Genomic DNA, 19,926 nt, shown 5'->3' with positions numbered 1-19,926 from the left:
TGCCCCTGTGTCCAGCATCTCTGCCCCTGTGTCCAGCATCTCTGCCCCTGTGTCCAGCATCTCTGCCCCTGTGTCCAGCATCTCTGCCCCTGTGTCCAGCATCTCTGCCCCTGTGTCCAGCATCTCTGCCCCTGTGTCCAGCATCTCTGCCCCTGTGTCCAGCATCTCTGCCCCTGTGTCCAGCATCTCTGCCCCTGTGTCCAGCATCTCTGCCCCCTGTCCAGCCCCAGCGTGTGTGTCCAGCGTTCTGCCCCGGGCCCCAGCGTGTCCAGCGTTCTGCCCCGGGCCCCACCCCCCTGGGATCGCCGCTCTCAAAAAAAAAAAAAAAAAAGAGTTCTTACCTTTCCATGCTCCTGCGGCAGGGAACCACCTCACTTCCTCCACGCAGGTGAAGGACGCACTCGCCGGCGGCTGACAATGACGTCAGACGCCGGCGAAGTGCGACTGCGCACTGCGGCCGCTCAAGTCAGCTGCCAGCCTCCGACTGGCTGGCGGCGGCTGTTAACCATTGACGTGCGGGCACGGGCCCGCACGTCAATAGTGGCCCGCAGCGCCGGCAGGGGGGGCCCACAGCGTCGGCAGGGGGGGGGGCCGCAGCGCCGGCCCGGTGAGCAGATTAGACGGGGCCCGATGCGGGCCCCCTCTGCTCACCGGGCCCCATACGCCAGTCATGGCTGTCATGCCCTGATGGCGGCCCTGATTACACCGGTGTAAGCGTACAATTGTGTGAAAAGTGACGACTTTTATATACTTTACATCGTTGAACTCAGAAAAAGTAGAAAAAAATTCCATCATGTAGTTATTTCACAAGCACCGACTCCATGGACTTTTTCTTGCTCCGTCGTTTGACACCTTTGTGTGACCTTTGATGGAAGAGTTTGGCGTCCTTAGATTGGATAAATATTCCTTCCATACTTTTCTTAAGACGGTGCTCAAGTGTATTGTGGAACAATGAGAGCGAGTGGAGACGATTGATGGAAGGCTGCTGCTGCACAATGGCCGCTCGTATGCTCCGCGCCTGTGCGGCTTTCTGTGCCTTGAAGGAAAGTGATGAGAATTTAGACTTAGTCTCAAGAAACTGAACTACGAGGCTCCAGGATGGTCAGTATGTCGTGATCTGAAAGTTCTCTCTTTGCTTCTTGGGCAGAAAGGAGGATACACGAAGTGCCCATGTTATTGTGTGAATGGCGCAGCCCGATAGGACTCCGCACTGGAGCCACAAAAGGTGGCCGAGGACAAATGGGCAACCTGGACTCAACAACAGGTTCCACTGATCCCACTAAAGTCCTCGTGCTACCTCTCCACATTAACCTCGGCCAATGAAGCAGTTTGTGAACACGACCGAACGCAGGAGAGATTTTTAGGTGCTTGTGTGCCAGGTCTCAGCAAAACCAAAGGAAGGCATTGTAGTGGGTCTGGATATTCGGAAACTCGTGAAGGGCGACGTGTTTGAAACAAAATAAAGCTGCTGAGAAAAGGGCTCGGGATTCTATTAAAGACTTTGTGAAGACATTTCTAGGCAGCAACAAAAGTCCAAAATTAAAGTCCATGGTGGAGAAGATGCCGAGACGCTTCAGGGCCTTGGGTTGTCTGATGAATGTGAAGTTACGTTCTTTATATTTCCATGGCAAAGAGCATAGAGAAAGATTTCATCAGGAAATCAAGGAGATGGAACAATTGATACCAAGGTAGATGGATCGTGAACATGAAGGTGGATTACGGCTGGACACTTCACAGAGAAGATCGCAGGCCTTCAGTAAGAGAGCGGGAAAGGCGCATGATTAATATCAAGTAAAGATGCCGAATGAACGGTCGATACATTATATATAATAATCTGATACAGGAAAGATATATATCTCGGTACCATGTTAGCCAGTAGATAGAAAAATACTTAGAATTGAGAGTCCTCAGTGGTTGATACCTTTTAATGGCGAACTGAAAAGATGGTAACAAATTGCAGCTTTCGAGGCTACTCAGGCCTCTTCATCAGGTATAGTCTAGATTAGTCTCTTTCTGATGAAGAGACCTGCGTAGTCGCTAAAGCTGCAATTTATTACCATCTTTTCAGTTCGCCATTAAAAGGTATCAACCACTGAGGACTCTCAATTCTAAATATAATATTCTGTACATTTTTGGCTACAATAGAGTTTTCTTGTTCATCTCACTTGTACATAATGTCTCACGTTTTGTGCAAAATCAATATGTGATGGTTAAAAATAGATGTGTAAAGGAGGACATATGAGCGCCTTGTATCATCCTCTCATCGCTGACTGATGCTCTGCATCAGTTCACGTAACGCTCTGCGTCAGTCCCACGTAATGCTCTGCATCAGTCCCACTTAGCACTTTGCATCAGTCCCACGTAATGCTCTGCGTCAGTCCCACGTAACGCTCTGCATCAGTCCCACGTAGCGCTCTGCGTCAGTCCCACATAGCGCTCTGCGTCAGTCCCACGTAACGTAAAGCTCTGCATCAGTCCCATGTAACACTCTGCATCAGTCCCACATAACGCTCTGCATGACTCCCACGTAGTGCTCTGCATCAGTCCCACATAACGCTCTGCATCAGTCCCATATAAAACTCTGCATCAGTCCCACATAATGCTCTGCATGACTCCCACGTAGCGCTCTGCGTCAGTCCCACGTAGCACTCTGCGTCAGTCCCACGTAGCACTCTGCGTCAGTCCCACATAGCGCTCTGCGTCAGTCCCACGTAACGCTCTGCATCAGTCCCACGTAACGCTCTGCATGGCTCCCACATAGCGCTCTGTGTCAGTCCCACGTAGCGCTCTGCGTCAGTCCCACGTAGCACTCTGCATCAGTCCCACGTAACACTGAGCCCCCTGACAAATACGTCCCCAGCTCAGATGCATGCACAGCAATGGGTGCCTCCTAGTGGCTGTTCATCGGTACTGCATCTCCTTACCACATCGTTTCTTCCCATCTTTGTGTCTCCCGTGTCTGCAGGGCTATCGGGGAAAGCACATGGAAAATTCTGGAAACTCAAAGCAGCAAGACAGTCTGCATATTAAAGATCCTTAAACCGGACACGACGTATCAGGTGAAGGTCCAGGTGCAATGTCTGCGCAAGGTGCACAACAGCAATGACCTGATCACCCTCCGCACCCCTGAAGGACGTAAGTATCGCCCTGCTCACATGATGGCACACAGGCTATTAGGTGTGTAGAGCCCACGGAGGCCGTCATATAAATGTTACAGTGCTGCAGTTCTTGCCTGTCCACCATGCTTTATACTGCAATTCTGTTCATATTTGCCCAAGCTCTGGAGCCATAGAAAGGAGTAATAAATATAAACCACCAGTGAGATTATTAGAAAACATCACTGAGACGGGGAGCTTGCAGTGCGACTTTAATCCATGTATCCAGGAAGGTTGATGCTGTATTATCGTTTTCTCTCTCTAGTTCCTGGTCAGCCTCAGCTGCGGCAGCTGGACCTGAACAAGAACCTTCCATCCACCATCATTTGTTGTTGGTCCCCTCCTGCAAACCCTAATGGGTTAATTCGGGAGTATGTGGTGAGCATATGGGCTGATCAGAGGATCGTCATGTCTTTGCTGCCACCTGCTGGTAGAGGTGCAATACTGCACGCTATATAAGATTAATTGCTCGCTCCTTCCTCCAGGTGGAGTACAGTACAAACACTTCCACGGGTTGGTCGTCATTCAGTACGCAGGACCTCTGCTATAACATCCACTATACCGAAGCCAAAACCTTGTACACGCTGCGGGTGAGTGCTGCCAGTGTTACTACGGCTCTGCAATATTTGGGCTCTTCCATTAACAAGACTCCCAGTCATTACTGTGAAGTGACCGGACAGGTCAGATGGCGTTGTCGGCGCGCTCTCCGGATGGGTCAGACGGTGTTGTGACTGGCGTGCTTTCAGGATGGGTCAGACAGTGTTGTGACTGGCGCTCTCCGGATGGGTCAGATGGCGTTTTGACCGGCGTGCCCTCAGGATAGGTCAGACAGCGTTGTGACCGGCTTGCTTTCAGGATGGGTCAGACGGCGTTGTGACCGGCGTGCCCTCAGGATGGGTCAGACGGCGTTGTGACTGGCGCTCTCCGGATGGGTCAGACAGCGTTGTGACTGGTGTGCTTTCAGGATGGGTCAGACAGTGTTGTGACTGGCGCTCTCCGGATGGGTCAGACGGCGTTGTGACTGGCGCACTCTCAGGATGGGTCAGACGGCGTTGTGACTGGCGCTCTCAGGATGGGTCAGACGGCGTTGTGACCGGCGCTCTCAGGATGAGTCAGACGGCGTTGTGACCGGCGCTCTCAGGATGGGTCAGACGGCGTTGTGACCGGCGCTCTCAGGATGGGTCAGACGGCGTTGTGACCGGCGCTCTCAGGATGGGTCAGACGGCGTTGTGACCGGCGCTCTCAGGATGGGTCAGACGGCGTTGTGACCGGCGCTCTCAGGATGGGTCAGACGGCTTTGTGACCGACACTCTCAGGATGGGTCAGACGGCGTTGTGACCGGCACTCTCAGGATGGGTCAGACGGCGTTGTGACCTGCACGCTCTCAGGATGGGTCAGATGGCTTTGTGACCGGCGCTCTCAGGATGGGTCAGATGGCTTTGTGACCTGCACACTCTCAGGATGGGTCAGACGGCTTTGTGACCGGCGCCCTCAGGATGGGTCAGACGGCAATGTGACCGGCGCTCTCAGGATGGGTCAGACAGCGTTGTGACTGGCGCCCTCAGGATGGGTCAGACGGCGTTGTAACTGGCGCTCTCCGGATGGGTCAGACGGCGTTGTGACTGGCGCGCTCTCAGGATGGGTCAGACGGGGTTGTGACTGGCGCCCTCAGGATGGGTCAGACAGTGTCGTGACTGGCGCTCTCCGGATGGGTCAGATGGCGTTGTGACCTGCACGCTCTCAGGATGGGTCAGACGGCTTTGTGACTGGCACTCTCAGGATGGGTCAGACGGCGTTGTGACCTGCACACTCTCAGGATGGGACAGACAGCTTTGTGATCAGCGCTCTCAGGATGGGTCAGACGGCGTTGTGACCGGCGCTCTCAGGATGGGACAGACGGCGTTGTGACCGGCGCTCTCAGGATGGGTCAGACGGCGTTGTGACTGGCGCCCTCAGGATGGGTCAGACAGTGTCGGGACTGGCGCTCTCCGGATGGGTCAGATGGCGTTGTGACCTGCACGCTCTCAGGATGGGTCAGACGGCTTTGTGACTGGCACTCTCAGGATGGGTCAGACGGCTTTGTGACCGGCACTCTCAGGATGGGTCAGACGGCGTTGTGACCGGCACTCTCAGGATGGGTCAGACGGCGTTGTGACCTGCACACTCTCAGGATGGGTCAGATGGCTTTGTGACCGGCGCTCTCAGGATGGGTCAGATGGCTTTGTGACCTGCACACTCTCAGGATGGGTCAGACGGCTTTGTGACCGGCGCCCTCAGGATGGGTCAGACGGCAATGTGACCGGCACTCTCAGGATGGGTCAGACAGCGTTGTGACTGGCGCCCTCAGGATGGGTCAGACGGCGTTGTGACTGGCGCTCTCCGGATGGGTCAGACGGCGTTGTGACTGGCGCGCTCTCAGGATGGGTCAGACGGGGTTGTGACTGGCGCCCTCAGGATGGGTCAGACAGTGTCGTGACTGGCGCTCTCCGGATGGGTCAGATGGCGTTGTGACCTGCACGCTCTCAGGATGGGTCAGACGGCTTTGTGACTGGCACTCTCAGGATGGGTCAGACGGCGTTGTGAACTGCACACTCTCAGGATGGGACAGACAGCTTTGTGATCGGCGCTCTCAGGATGGGTCAGACGGCGTTGTGACCTGCACGCTCTCAGGATGGGTCAGACGGCTTTGTGACTGGCACTCTCAGGATGGGTCAGACGGCTTTGTGACCGGCACTCTCAGGATGGGTCAGACGGCGTTGTGACCGGCACTCTCAGGATGGGTCAGACGGCGTTGTGACCTGCACACTCTCAGGATGGGTCAGATGGCTTTGTGACCGGCGCTCTCAGGATGGGACAGACGGCGTTGTGACCGGCGCTCTCAGGATGGGTCAGACGGCGTTGTGACTGGCGCCCTCAGGATGGGTCAGACAGTGTCGGGACTGGCGCTCTCCGGATGGGTCAGATGGCGTTGTGACCTGCACGCTCTCAGGATGGGTCAGACGGCTTTGTGACTGGCACTCTCAGGATGGGTCAGACGGCGTTGTGACCTGCACACTCTCAGGATGGGACAGACAGCTTTGTGATCAGCGCTCTCAGGATGGGTCAGATGGCGTTGTGACCGGCGCTCTCAGGATGGGACAGACGGCGTTGTGACCGGCGCTCTCAGGATGGGTCAGACGGCGTTGTGACTGGCACTCTCAGGATGGTTCAGACTGCGTTGTGACCTGCACGCTCTCAGGATGGGTCAGACGGCTTTGTGACCGGCGCTCTCAGGATTGGACAGGCGGCTTTGTGACCGGCGCTCTCAGGATGAGACAGGCGGCTTTGTGACCGGCGCTCTCAGGATGGGTCAGACGGTGTTGTGACTGGCGCTCTCAGGATGGGTCAGGCAGCGTTGTGACCGGCGTGCTTTCAGGATGGGTCAGACGGCGTTGTCACTGACGCTCTCAGGATGGGTCAACGGCGTTGTGACCGGCGTGCCCTCAGGATGGGTCAGACTGCATTGTGACTGGCGCTCTCCGGATGGGTCAGACGGCGTTGTGACTGGTGTGCTTTCAGGATGGGTCAGACAGTGTTGTGACTGGCGCCCTCCGGATGGGTCAGACGGCGTTGTGACTGGCGTGCCCTCAGGATAGGTCAGACAGCGTTGTGACCGGCTTGCTTTCAGGATGGGTCAGACGGCGTTGTCACTGACGCTCTCAGGATGGGTCAGACGGCGTTGTGACCGGCGTGCCCACAGGATGGGTCAGACTGCGTTGTGACTGCCGCTCTCCGGATGGGTCAGACGGCGTTGTGACTGGCGTGCTTTCAGGATGGGTCAGACAGTGTTGTGACTGGCGCTCTCCGGATGGGTCAGACGGCGTTGTGACCGGCGTGCCCTCAGGATGGGTCAGACGGCGTTGTGACTGGCATGCTTTCAGGATGGGTCAGATGGCGTTGTGACCGGCGTGCTTTCAGGATGGGTCAGATGGCGTTGTGACCGGCTTGCTTTCAAGATGGGTCAGACGGCGTTGTGACCGGCGTGCCCTCAGGATGGGTCAGACGGCGTTGTGACTGGCGTGCTTTCAGGATGGGTCAGACAGCGTTGTGACCGGCTTGCTTTCAAGATGGGTCAGACGGCGTTGTGACCGGCGTGCCCTCAGGATGGGTCAGACGGCGTTGTGACTGGCGTGCTTTCAGGATGGGTCAGATGGCGTTGTGACCGGCGTGCTTTCAGGATGGGTCAGATGGCGTTGTGACCGGCGCTCTCAGGATGGGACAGACGACGTTGTGACCGGTGCTCTCAGGATGGGACAGACGGCGTTGTGACCGGTGGTCTCAGGATGGGTCAGACGTCATCAGATTGGTCTCATAGCAGTAATTTAGTAACTCTTCTGTAATTCCTGTTGTTTCAGGTGGCCGCTGTCACTAGCCGGGGGGCCGGGGAATGGAGCAGCATCAAATCTATCAGCACTGCAAAAGGTAACTGCCGAGATGTAGGGGGTCCGTCCATCTTCTGGTGCATTGTACACCATAGACATACCCAGCCATAGGGGGCCGGTGTACTTACAGGTGTCTTCTTATTTGTTTCTGATAGTTGTGCCTCCCCCAACCATTAAAATTCAGACAATTAAAGAGGATTCGGTGGCGTTTACACTGAGGGACGACTCTGATGTTTTGGTGAGTCGCATCCTGGGACAGAGACAGAGAAATGTGTCCTGCACTGACGTGTTCAGCCTCCGCACCCCTCTGTCCTGCTTCCCCCGCAACCCTCCGTCGTGCCTCCCCCGCACCCCTCCGTCATGCCTCCCCCCACCCTCCGTTGTGCCTCCCCCACACCCCTCCCCTCCGTCGTGCCTCCCCCGCACCCCTCCGTCATGCTTCCCCCACACCCCTCCGTCGTCCCTCCCCCCGCACCCCTCCGTTGTGCCTCCCCCACCCTCCGTTGTGCCTCCCCCACACCCCTCCCCTCCGTCGTGCCTCCCCCGCACCCCTCCGTCGTGCTTCCCCCGCACCCCTCCATGGTGCCTCCCCCCACCCCTCCGTTATGCCTCCCCCGCACCCCTCCGTTGTGCCTCCCCCCACCCTCCGTTGTGCCTCCCCCACACCCCTCCCCTCCGTCGTGCCTCCCCCGCACCCCTCCGTCGTGCCTCCCCCGCACCCCTCCGTCGTGCCTCCCCCGCACCCCTCCGTTGTGCCTCCCCCGCACCCCACCCCTCCGTCGTGCCTCCCCCGCACCCCTCCCCTCCGTCGTGCCTCCCCCGCACCCCTCCGTCGTGCCTCCCCCGCACCCCTCCCCTCCGTCGTGCCTCCCCCGCACCCCTCCGTTGTGCCTCCCCCACACCCCTCCCCTCCGTCGTGCCTCCCCCGCACCCCTCCATTGTGCCTCCCCCACACCCCTCCCCTCCGTCGTGCCTCCCCCGCACCCCTCCGTCGTGCTTCCCCCGCACCCCTCCGTCATGCCTCCCCCGCACCCCTCCGTTGTGCCTCCCCCACACCCCTCCCCTCCGTCGTGCCTCCCCCGCACCCCTCCGTTGTGCCTCCCCCACACCCCTCCCCTCCGTCGTGCCTCCCCCGCACCCCTCCGTTGTGCCTCCCCCACACCCCTCCCCTCCGTCGTGCCTCCCCCGCATCCCTCCGTTCTGTCTCCACCTTTTCCTGCCTCTTTACAGTGTCACACATGTGAATTGTTTTTCAGATGACAGGTTATACGGTGACTTTATCCTGGGAGTTTGATTCTCATATTCAGGAGAGAAGAACGTTACATTTTGATGGACGAAGTGTCTCACAGACAGGTGAAAGTCACGTCCTCTAATGTAATATATGTACACAGTGACTGCACCAGCAGAATAGTGAGTGCAGCTCTGGAGTATAATACTGGATATAACTCAGGATCAGTAATGTAATGTATGTACACAGTGACTGCACCAGCAGAATAGTGAGTGCAGCTCTGGTGTATTATACAGGATGTAACTCAGGATCATTAATGTAATGTATGTACACAGTGACTGTACCAGCAGAATAGTGAGTGCAGCTCTGGAGTATAATACTGGATATAACTCAGGATCAGTAATGTAATGTATGTACACAGTGACTGCACCAGCAGAATAGTGAGTGCAGCTCTAGAGTATTATACAGGATGTAACTCAGGATCAGTAATGTAATGTATGTACACAGTGACTGTACCAGCAGAATAGTGAGTGCAGCTCTGGAGTATTATACAGGATGTAACTCAGGATCAATAATGTAATGTATGTACACACTGACTGCACCAACAGAATAGTGAGTGCAGCTCTGGAGTATAATACAGCATGTAACTCAGGATCAGTAATGTAGGTACACAGTGACTGCACCAGCAGATTAGTGAGTGCAGCTCTGGGGTATAATACAAGATGTAACTCAGGATCAGTAATGTAATATATGTACACAGTGACTGCACCAGCAGAATAGTGAGTGCAGCTCTGGAGTATAATACTGGATATAACTCAGGATCAGTAATGTAATGTATGTACACAGTGACTGCACCAGCAGAATAGTGAGTGCAGCTCTGGTGTATTATACAGGATGTAACTCAGGATCATTAATGTAATGTATGTACACAGTGACTGCACCAGCAGAATAGTGAGTGCAGCTCTGGAGTATTATACAGGATGTAACTCAGGATCAGTAATGTAATGTATGTACACAGTGACTGCACCAGCAGAATAGTGAGTGCAGCTCTGGAGTATAATACAGGAGGTAAATCGGGATCAGTAATGTAATGTATGTACACAGTGAGTGCAGCTCTGGAGTATAATACAGGAGGTAACTCGGGATCAGTAATGTATGTACACAGTGACTGGGTATAACACAGGCTGTAGCTCTGGATCTATGGGGACTGATTTGGGCTCTTGATAACCTGCTCTGTGCACTGGTTCCTTCCTCGCTTTGTCTTATTCTCCCCTTTGTCGTTTTTCCTCAGTGACGAACCTGACATCGCACACAGAGTACGAGATTTCGGCCTGGGCGCAGTCGTCTTACGGTGAGAGCTCTGTGGCGTTTGAGCACTTTACCACGAAAGGAACAAGACCAGAAGTCCCGAGTCTGAAAGCAAAAGTAATTAACCAGACGGCAGTGGAGTGCAGCTGGGTGGGCAGCAGGAATGTGGTAAGAGGCTCTTCTATTTTATGTCTTACCCTCCAATCACAGCCTGAGCTGCATCCAAAATTCTGCTGGGCACACCATAGACTTCATCTTGGGAGTGTAGATCAATCTAATGGACTGTGCGTGGTGTAGTGCATCAGCCACCAGCAGGGAGCAGCAGAGGCGCAGGAAGCTGCAGATTTACAAGTGCAGCTTTGGCTGTGAGTAGAGCAGAATAAATATGGGGCCGAGGCCTCAGTAACATTGTTCCTGATCTTTCACGTCCAGACGTACGGGGTGTATTATGCCACGTCATTCTCCGAGCTGCATAGGAATCCGCTGAACATCACAACCACTCTCCACGACGTGACCATCCGTGTGAGCAGAGACGAGCAGTACTTGTTCCTGGTGAGGAGACCTAGCGCCGCGCTGTGCAGCTGGAGCCTGTTATTGCGGGTCCTGACATTACGGCGTCTCTTGTCAGGTGCGGGTCACATCCCCGTATCAGGGACCCCCGTCAGACTACGCTGTGGTCAAGATGATTCCCGACAACCGGCTGCCGCCTCGCCATCTTCACGCCGTGCAGGTGGAGAAAACCTTTGTGATCATGAAGTGGGAATCGCCGTACGATTCACCGGACAGTGAGCTGGTGAGTGATTGCCCCGTGTGACCCGCTTGCGCCTGCTCGGACTGTGTATTCAGCACCGCGGTCAGGATCTCCGCTTGCTGTCTGTAGATGCAGGCATTATTTTTTACATTTATAGATTACAAACCTGAACGTACCGAGCACTCACATAGCTGCAATCCGTTACAATGTGTCAGTGGAGGTCACAGCACGCAGCCTGCAGTTAGGACAGGAGCTGATCTGTGCTGGTGATGTGTTTAGTCCTCAGAGGACTGGCTGCGCTGACACACTGTAACAAACCTGTGAGCCTCCCTCATTCATATTCAGCAAGCAGAGATGCTACCTTATAACTGTCATCAGTGGGAGCGTCCAGTCCACGGCGCAGTCTCAGGATACCGCTATATTCCAGGCGTACATCATCTCCATGAAAGATTTAATAATGAAGACAGAGAAGAGTTACAAAGTGAACACTCGGAACAGCACCGTGGAGTTCAGGATCGGAAACCTGGAGCCCGGGGGAAAATACAGCGCCATCGTCCAGCTGCGGAACATGAGCAAAGAGGCCAGCGCCAAAGTCAGCACAGGTGAGAGAACGGCAGGACGACAGACCCGTGTGACCGCAGCGCTCCCTACGTAAGCAGAAAACACCCTAAACCTCCCGCTGACTCCGCTTCTTCTACACTTTTCCTCAGTTCCTCTGTCTGCTCCAGAAGCCTTGAAACTCATCTTTGAGAAAGATCACATTCTCCTATTCTGGAAGAGTTTAGCACTAAGAGAAAAATACTTCAATGAGTCCAGAGTAAGTATACAATACTCCAGAGCTGCACTCACTATTCTGCTGCAGGTGCAGTCACTGTGTATATACATTACATTACTGATCCTGAATTGCATCCTGTATTATGCCTCAGAGCTGCACTCACTATTCTGCTGGTGCAGTCACTGTGTACATACATTACATTACTGATCCTGAGTTACATCCTGTATTATACTCCAGAGCTGCACTCACTATTCTGCTGGTGCAGTCACTGTGTACATACATTACATTACTGATCCTGAGTTACATCCTGTATTATACTCCAGAGCTGCACTCACTATTCTGCAGGTGCAGTCACTGTGTACATACATTACATTACTGATCCTGAGTTACATCCTGTATTATACCCCAGAGCTGCACTCACTATTCTGCTGGTGCAGTCACTGTGTACATACATTACATTACTGATCCTGAGTTACATCCAGTATTATATCCCAGAGCTGCACTCACTATTCTGCTGGTGGAGTCACTATGTACATATATTACATTACTGATACTGAGTTACCTCCTGTATTATACCCCAGAGCTGCACTCACTATGCTGCTGGTGCAGTCACTGTGTACATACATTACTGATCCTGAGTTACATCCTGTATTATACTCCAGAGCTGCACTCACTATTCTGCTGGTGCAGTCACTGTGTACATACATTACATTACTGATCCTGAGTTACATCCTGTATTATACTCCAGAGCTGCACTCACTATTCTGCTGGTGCTGTCACTGTGTACATACATTACATTACTGATCCTGAGTTACATCCTGTATTATACCTCAGAGCTGCACTCACTATTCTGCTGTTGCAGTCACTGTACATACATTACTGATCCTGTATTATACTCCAGAGCTGCGCTCACTATTCTGCTGGTGCTGTCACTGTGTACATACATTACTGATCCTGTATTATACCCCAGAGCTGCAATCACTATTCTGCTATACTCTCCTGGTGCAGGGTTATGAAGTGCACATGTTTGACAGCTCCAGGAACCTCTCCTTTCCTCTGGGAAACACATCTGAGAACTTCTTTAAGATTTCCGACCTGAGACTTGGTCACAGTTACACGTTCAGCGTCCAGGCGCGGTGTCTATACAGCGGTCAGATCTGCGGGGAGCCGGCGCTGCTGCTCTATGACCATCTTGGCACAGGTGAGATCTGTGCTGCTGGTTTTCGGCTTTAATGGTGATAGACTGTTGTGTTTAATCTCTTCACTACCTCTGCTTGCTTTCATTGAATGGTTTTCCTCCATTCCATATGTGGTTTTTTTTTCTTATTGTCGGCATAGTTCTTTCTCCTGGTTTGCTCCAAAATTCGGACAACCATTTTTTTTGCTAAATCACAAATAATGAATGGGCCGCACACCCTGGGTTAAAAAAAACAACTACTCCCATACTGGGGAACAGAGGGTGAAGTGCAAAATAAATGTCCGACTAGGTGGAACTGAAAAGACCTGGGGGTCACGTACAAACATGAATCCGGGCCAATGTTCCCATTCACTGACAGGAAGTAGAGGTTTTGGAAATGTGATTGGATCATGCAGTCTAACAGAGAGTCGCCTGTTTGGCTTTTGTGGTATCTCTGCTGTTTTCAGGAGTGGACTCGTTGCCGTCCACCAGCGTGCAGTCCTCGGATGTGGCTTCGATCGTGGTCCCGGTCCTTTTCCTGCTGCTGGTGGCCATGGGCTGTGGCTTCGTTATATTGTACATGCGACACCGGCGACTCCAGAACAGCTTCACCGCATTTGCAAACAGTCACTACAGTTCGCGCCTTGGAGCCGCCATCTTCTCATCGGGGGATGATATAGGTAAGACAAGCGGCACCTGCCGGCTCTGGGGACCAGTATAATAACCACGGTGGCTACTGGTCAGCTGCATCCTACTGGGAAGCCAACACTTTCCCAGACTGCTGTAGACTACGCACTTCATCCTGCTGCTGTGCTACCTTCAGTCTCCATCTCGCCCTGCAGCACTGATCTGATTGCAGGTGAAGTTCCCCTTTAACGGTATGTGCACATGTTCAGGTTTTTTCACCTTTTTTTCGCGATAAAAACGCTATAAAAACTCATTAAAAATGTGTACATTATGCATCCTATCATTTAGAATGCATTCTGCATGTTTTGTGCACATGGTGCGTTTTCTTCCGTGAAAAAAAGCAGCATGTTCATTAATTTTGTGGGTTTTTTCGCGTTTTTCCCGCTATTCTATGCATTGGGAAAAAACGTGTCAAAATCGCGGTAAAAACGTATGTGGATTTCTGGCAGAAATGTCCGGTTTTTGTCAGGAAAATTTCTGCCACAAATCCTGACGTGTGCACATAGCCTAAAGCAGATCTGTCCAAGCAGGTTCTAGATTATCAGATGCCAGATTATCTTGATGTATAATGTCTGTGTCCGGGGTGATGTCGCTCTCTTGTGTCCGGGGCGATGGCTCTCTCTTGTGTCCGTGGCGATGGCGCTCTCTTGTGTCCGGGGAGATGGCGCTCTCTTGTGTCCGGGGCGATGGCGCTCTCTTGTGTCCGGGGCGATGGCGCTCTCTTGTGTCCGGGGCGATGGCGCTGTCTGTGTCGGGGGCGATGGTGCTCTCTTGTGTCGGGGGCGATGGCGCTCTCTGTGTCCGGGGCGATGGCGCTCTCTGTGTCCGGGGCGATGGCGCTCTCTGTGTCCGGGGCGATGGCGCTCTCTGTGTCCGGGGCGATGGCGCTCTCTGTGTCCGGGGCGATGGCGCTCTCTGGTGTCCGGGGCGATGGCGCTCTCTGTGTCCGGGGCGATGGCGCTCTCTGTGTCCGGGGCGATGGCGCTTTCCGTGTCCAGGGCGATGGCGCTCTCTTGTGTCCGGGGCGATGGCGCTCTCTTGTGTCCGGGGCGATGGCGCTCTCTTGTGTCCGGGGCGATGGCGCTCTCTGGTGTACGGGGCGATGGCGCTCTCTGTGTCCGGGGCGATGGCGCTCTCTGTGTCCGGGGCGATGGCGCTCTCTGTGTCCGGGGCGATGGCGCTTTCCGTGTCCGGGGCGATGGCGCTCTCTTGTGTCCGGGGCGATGGCGCTCTCTTGTGTCCGGGGCGATGGCGCTCTCTTGTGTCCGGGGCGATGGCGCTCTCTTGTGTCCGGGGCGATGGCGCTCTCTTGTGTCCGGGGCGATGGCGTTCTCTTGTGTCCGGGGCGATGGCGTTCTTTTGTGTCCGGGGCGATGGCGTTCTCTTGTGTCCGGGGCGATGGCGTTCTCTTGTGTCCGGGGCGATGGCGTTCTCTCGTGTCCGGGGCGATGGCGCTCTCTCGTGTCCGGGGCGATGGCGCTCTCTCGTGTCCGGGGCGATGGCGCTCTCTTGTGTCCGGGGCGATGGCGCTCTCTTGTGTCCGGGGCGATGGCGTTCTCTTGTGTCCGGGGCGATGGCGTTCTCTTGTGTCCGGGGCGATGGCGTTCTCTTGTGTCCGGGGCGATGGCGCTCTCTGTGTCGGGGGCGATGGCGTTCTTTTGTGTCCGGGGCGATGGCGTTCTTTTGTGTCCGGGGCGATGGCGTTCTTTTGTGTCCGGGGCGATGGCGTTCTTTTGTGTCCGGGGCGATGACGTTCTTTTGTGTCCGGGGCGATGGCGTTCTCTTGTGTCCGGGGCGATGGCGTTCTCTTGTGTCCGGGGCGATGGCGTTCTCTTGTGTCCGGGGCGATGGCGTTCTCTTGTGTCCGGGGCGATGGCGTTCTCTTGTGTCCGGGGCGATGGAGCTCTCTTATGACCGGGACGATGGCGCTCTCTTGTGTCCGGGGCGATGACGCTCTCCTGTATCCGGGGCGATGGCGCTCTCTTGTGTCCGGGGCGATGGCGCTCTCTTGTGTCCGGGGCGATGGCGCTCTCTTGTGTCCGGGGCATTGGCGTTCTCTTGTGTCCGGGGCGATGGCGCTCTCTTGTGTCCGGGGCGATGGAGCTCTCTTATGACCGGGACGATGGCGCTCTCTTGTGTCCGGGGCGATGACGCTCTCTTGTGTCCGGGGCGATGGCGCTCTCTTGTGTCCGGGGCGATGGCGCTCTCTTGTGTCCGGGGCATTGGCGCTCTCTTGTGCCCGGGGCGATGGCGCTCTCTTGTGTTCGGGGCGATGGCGCTCTTTGCCTCCGGGGTGATGATGCTGATGCCTTGTCCTCCTCTTCCAGGTGACGATGATGATGATGCTCCGATGATCACCGGCTTCTCAGACGACGTCCCCATGGTGATAGCGTGAAGCTCGTGGCTGTTGAGGTCCAAACCAAAATGATGTAAATATCATCTTTTCGGAGGAATCGTCCGTCTGTTCTTTGGATTTCCCGCACTTTTCAGTTGCGATACCTTATTTTTATATTGGCCAAAAAGAGGAAAACAAACGTTGTCGTCGACTGTGAAATACGGATTTCTGTTAACCAAATCGTCCGCCTGCCGGCCCTCGCCCTGCGTCTGCTGTAAATGTGAAGATATGTAATATATATGTGTGTGTGGAGCCCGGGACGCTCGGCATTGGGGGGGTTCTGTGAGGTGCCTTACTGACTGGTTACCGGAGGAGCCGGCCGCCACCGCAGTTTCTGAACTGCCCTCGTTCTATGTCGACGAGTCTAGGTACGGGGATCGGCGCTGAAGGGGTTAATCTATTTGGTATGTTTTTGCTGGTTCACTGTGCCCCCCCATACTGTGCTCCCCCATACTGTGCCCCCCCCCCCATACTGTGCTCCCCACACTGTGCCCCCCAGTGCTCTGCGTGGAGCTGACTAGCACTGTCTGTCTGCATTCATCATCTCACATGAGATTTCCCCACTAGCCAGAGCCAGCACAGGGCCGTATGGTAATACCCAGCTTTCCCACAGACTGTGTAGCAAGGCTTGAACTCTTACTTAGCTACACACTTCAGCCGTTCATGGCTCTTGGAAACCTGAGTGACAGCCTGGAAAGCTCCAGTTCCAGCTGCCTCGTTCATTTTCCCGCTCCGAATGACCGATCTGCATGGGATGGAACATATTGCTCTTTGACGAGACAGATTGGCCATTGAGGATGCTTGGAAAGCTGGGTGATAGCCAGTAAAGCTGCACTGACTGCCCCTCAGGGGTTTTCTCCCAGTTTTCCCATGCTCCAGAATAATAAATCATTTTGGGGAAGGATGTACTGTATGTGAGAGGCAGATTGCACATTCATGACATTGGAAAGTTGGGTGACAGGCAGTAGGACGGCTTTTACTGCTCTCACTTTTTACCCGATTTTTTTTGGACTCCTAAACAATCCATTTGCATAAGAAGGAGCTTATCATTGGACAGATCGGCCGTGCAGGAGGCTGAAAAGCTGGGAGACATGAAGCTGTGTGGTGGCTATACCCAGCTGTGAAGATACAGAGCTGCGCTCGTAATTCTGCCGTCCACCCAGGATGCCCCCCGGATTGTGGCTGTGTATATGGTACAGATGTGATTTCTGTTGTTATTCTGAGGTTCCTGTGCTTTCTTCCTCGCTGTGATGTTACTTGCCGGAGCTGTCCTCACAGCTGACTATTGTTACAGTGTGTCGGGATGGGTGTGCGCCATTATTTCTCCGGGCTGGTCCCACCGTTCTGCATCGTTCTCTTACACTTTATCTTTCAGTTCCCTGCCAGTTCTTAGATCTCTGCTTACTGGCAGTGACTGGAAACAGACTGATACATTGCAGCACACATCCTATAGGCTGAGTACAATGTAACAAACCCTCAGCTGTGCAGAACAACCCCTGACTGGAAGCAAGTAGGATTCACTTACAGCAGCTGCAGGTTTTGAAGATGATGAGAAACTGAAATGGAAAGTTTGTTGTTTTATTTTAGAAAGTTCTGAAACTTTTAATGATCTGATGATTGAACGTCATTTTCTAATCTTGGGGGTCTGAATAGTTTCAACCCAAAGTGCAAATTCGGGGCCCTGGGCCCCTCTGCTCCAAGAGGAGGGGAGGCCCAGCTCACAGCCATTTTCTGCTCCTGATTGGCCCCTGGGAGGATTGTGGCTTCCCAGGACCGACGTTATTAGGGCCCGTCTGTATAGTTTCCATTTTTAACCCTTCACTGAGCGGTTCTCTGTTCCTTCCCCTCTTCGGTCAGTGGTCCCCATCATGTGACCGCCATTATTATTCTCTCGTATCCGCTGGGCACAGAGAGGTCAGGTTGTATCGGGGCCCTAAAATCTCAGGAATGTAGCGTAGTGCCAAGTTGGTGGAGGGCCGAGCCGCTGTGTGTGATGCGTCCTTGTAACAATGTATCTAATCTGTGTGATTCTGTGTGCGCCATTCTTACGTATATACTCGCCGCCGCAGCGGTTTTATTTATCTTTTTCTTCTAAATCACCAGCAACCAAAATTTCCAAAATTCTCCCCTAAGAAAACACTAAGGTGCGGGTCGCCTCCCCCACACCGCTGCTTTATCCCGGTCATCCTCATGTAGTGTGTAGCATGTCCTATACTCTACTCACATCCAGAGCTGCATTCACAGTTCTGCTCAGTACCACTTTCTAGATCTCCCGGCACAGCTGCCGCCCCGGTGATTGCTCGCGGCGTGGGAGATGCAGTGTGTACAATAGGCACAGCTCTGCATGCAGCACAAAGGGAATGTGTGGCCCCCGGGGCTGACTTTATCTGGGGTCTAGGGCGGAAAGCTTCACCTCTAGGTGCTGACTGAACCCAAGGATTGTGAATGCAGCTGTGGGTGTGACTAGTATCAAAGACACAACATGTCAGTCAGCCGAATGTTGAATGCAGCTCTGGTTGTGACTAGTAGAATACATGTCATGTCAGCAGAATTGTGAGTGCAGCCTGTGGGTGTGACTGGAGCAGAAGACATGACATGTCAGCAGAATTGTGAGTGCAGCTCTGGTTGTGATTGGAGCAGAAGACATGACATCGCAGCAGAATTGTGAGTGCAGCTCTGGTTGTGATTGGAGCAGAAGACACGACATGTCAGCAGACTTGTGAATGCAGCTGTGGGTGTGACTGGAGCAGAAGACATGACATGTCAGCAGACTTGTGAATGCAGCTGTGGGTGTGACTGGAGTAGGAGTGATGTGTGGGGGTCCATTTTCAGTAGGGCTGTTTTCTTCAGTCCAGCGCCCTCAGCAGGGGTGCGATATATGTGCTCACCCCCGTGCTGTAAGCAATACCAGATGACTTGTGCCATATCAGTGGCCGCGGGGCGATGTGCAGCAGCGGCGTCCGCTTATCATACATTCCAGTAACGTGTGTTACCCTAATAACTGACTATAGATCACCAGTACAATCAGACGACGGCTTTCATCCTCTCTGCACTAGTAAAGTCCCGGAGTCTGATCGCCTGCAGCACTGTTTACTGCTATCAGGATTCTATCACTGTCTATACCTGTGTATTTAAAGGGGCGCTCCACTTCTGAGTCGCATCTAAATCTACATTAGGAAATTACATGGTAAGTAATGATATTGTATAGTGTTTCTCCCAGAATGCAGTGCTCAGGGAAGCAGCGGGTCGCCGCTACATACCTGTCAGCGCCCTCTTGTGGGTGGAAAGCCCTAAAGCTGCAGCCGCTCACAGAGGACCTGTCTTTTCCCGGCAGTGTTGTCATGGGGACAGATATTATAGAATGTGTATGCTCCCTGTGAGCAGCTGATCATCATGCGATTCCCTGATCTATATTTGATGCCTCCGCTCGGGGTCCCCTTTATGGAGCCGTCTGAATTGTTTCCTGTCCGCGTTGTTGCTCTGATTCGGTCGGAGTGCGCATGCCCCCATAATCCGCAGAATACGGGACCCTCGCACTACGCCTCTGTATGTAGATGCCACTCTGACCGCCATTAACCCCTCACATCCCCCGGTACAGCCACTTCCCACTCCGCCGCCTCAGACATTTTTATTCCACTTTTTGTGCCTTTTTTTAATGTTTCCATGTTTTGCACAGTCTTTGGATTTAATGTTCATTGTTGTTTGTTTTTAACTTTGCATTAAAATGTATTTGGATCCTACGCTTTGTCCTCGATTATTTCCGGTCATGCAGTTATGGTAATAAGAACGATGGGGGTTGTAGTTCCCTAAAGTCGCAGAGGGATGTCCGGTAACTGCAGACGTGAGGACGTGTCCTGTAGATGGTGGCAGAGTCTATCACTATGGGGGAAAAAGGAAATAAAATGTTGATTTAAATGGACAACACATTAATAACCTCTGAGGGTTCACCCCGAAAATCAGAAGAAAAGTAAATGTCCGCAGGAGTCCTAAAACTTCAGTAATCGCCGCACAGAATCTGCATGTGACGCC

At 53.6% G+C, this 19,926-nt stretch overlaps 1 protein-coding gene across 2 annotated transcripts in view; it reads left to right on the top strand.

The window, feature by feature from the left end:
• The window catches only part of SORL1 (sortilin related receptor 1), a 64,280-nt gene extending 44,643 nt beyond the window's left edge, over window positions 1-19,637 (top strand). For both annotated transcript variants that reach the window (XM_077249467.1, XM_077249468.1), the window contains exons 35-48: window positions 2,966-3,135; window positions 3,421-3,533; window positions 3,641-3,745; window positions 7,550-7,616; window positions 7,732-7,814; window positions 8,833-8,929; window positions 10,096-10,280; window positions 10,545-10,664; window positions 10,741-10,905; window positions 11,291-11,465; window positions 11,574-11,680; window positions 12,647-12,839; window positions 13,283-13,495; window positions 15,830-19,637. In XM_077249467.1, coding sequence (XP_077105582.1) covers window positions 2,966-3,135; window positions 3,421-3,533; window positions 3,641-3,745; window positions 7,550-7,616; window positions 7,732-7,814; window positions 8,833-8,929; window positions 10,096-10,280; window positions 10,545-10,664; window positions 10,741-10,905; window positions 11,291-11,465; window positions 11,574-11,680; window positions 12,647-12,839; window positions 13,283-13,495; window positions 15,830-15,897 — 1,861 coding nt within the window. In that variant the 3' untranslated portion in view covers window positions 15,898-19,637. The remainder of the gene's footprint in view (window positions 1-2,965; window positions 3,136-3,420; window positions 3,534-3,640; window positions 3,746-7,549; window positions 7,617-7,731; window positions 7,815-8,832; window positions 8,930-10,095; window positions 10,281-10,544; window positions 10,665-10,740; window positions 10,906-11,290; window positions 11,466-11,573; window positions 11,681-12,646; window positions 12,840-13,282; window positions 13,496-15,829) is intronic.
• The last annotated feature ends 289 nt before the right edge of the window (window positions 19,638-19,926 follow it).

Source organism: Ranitomeya variabilis, chromosome 4 (genome assembly GCF_051348905.1).
Source record: "Ranitomeya variabilis isolate aRanVar5 chromosome 4, aRanVar5.hap1, whole genome shotgun sequence".
NCBI lineage: Eukaryota > Metazoa > Chordata > Amphibia > Anura > Dendrobatidae > Ranitomeya > Ranitomeya variabilis.
The sequence above is the reverse complement of the archived record's forward strand: the minus strand, read 5'-3'. Positions and strand labels throughout refer to the sequence as shown.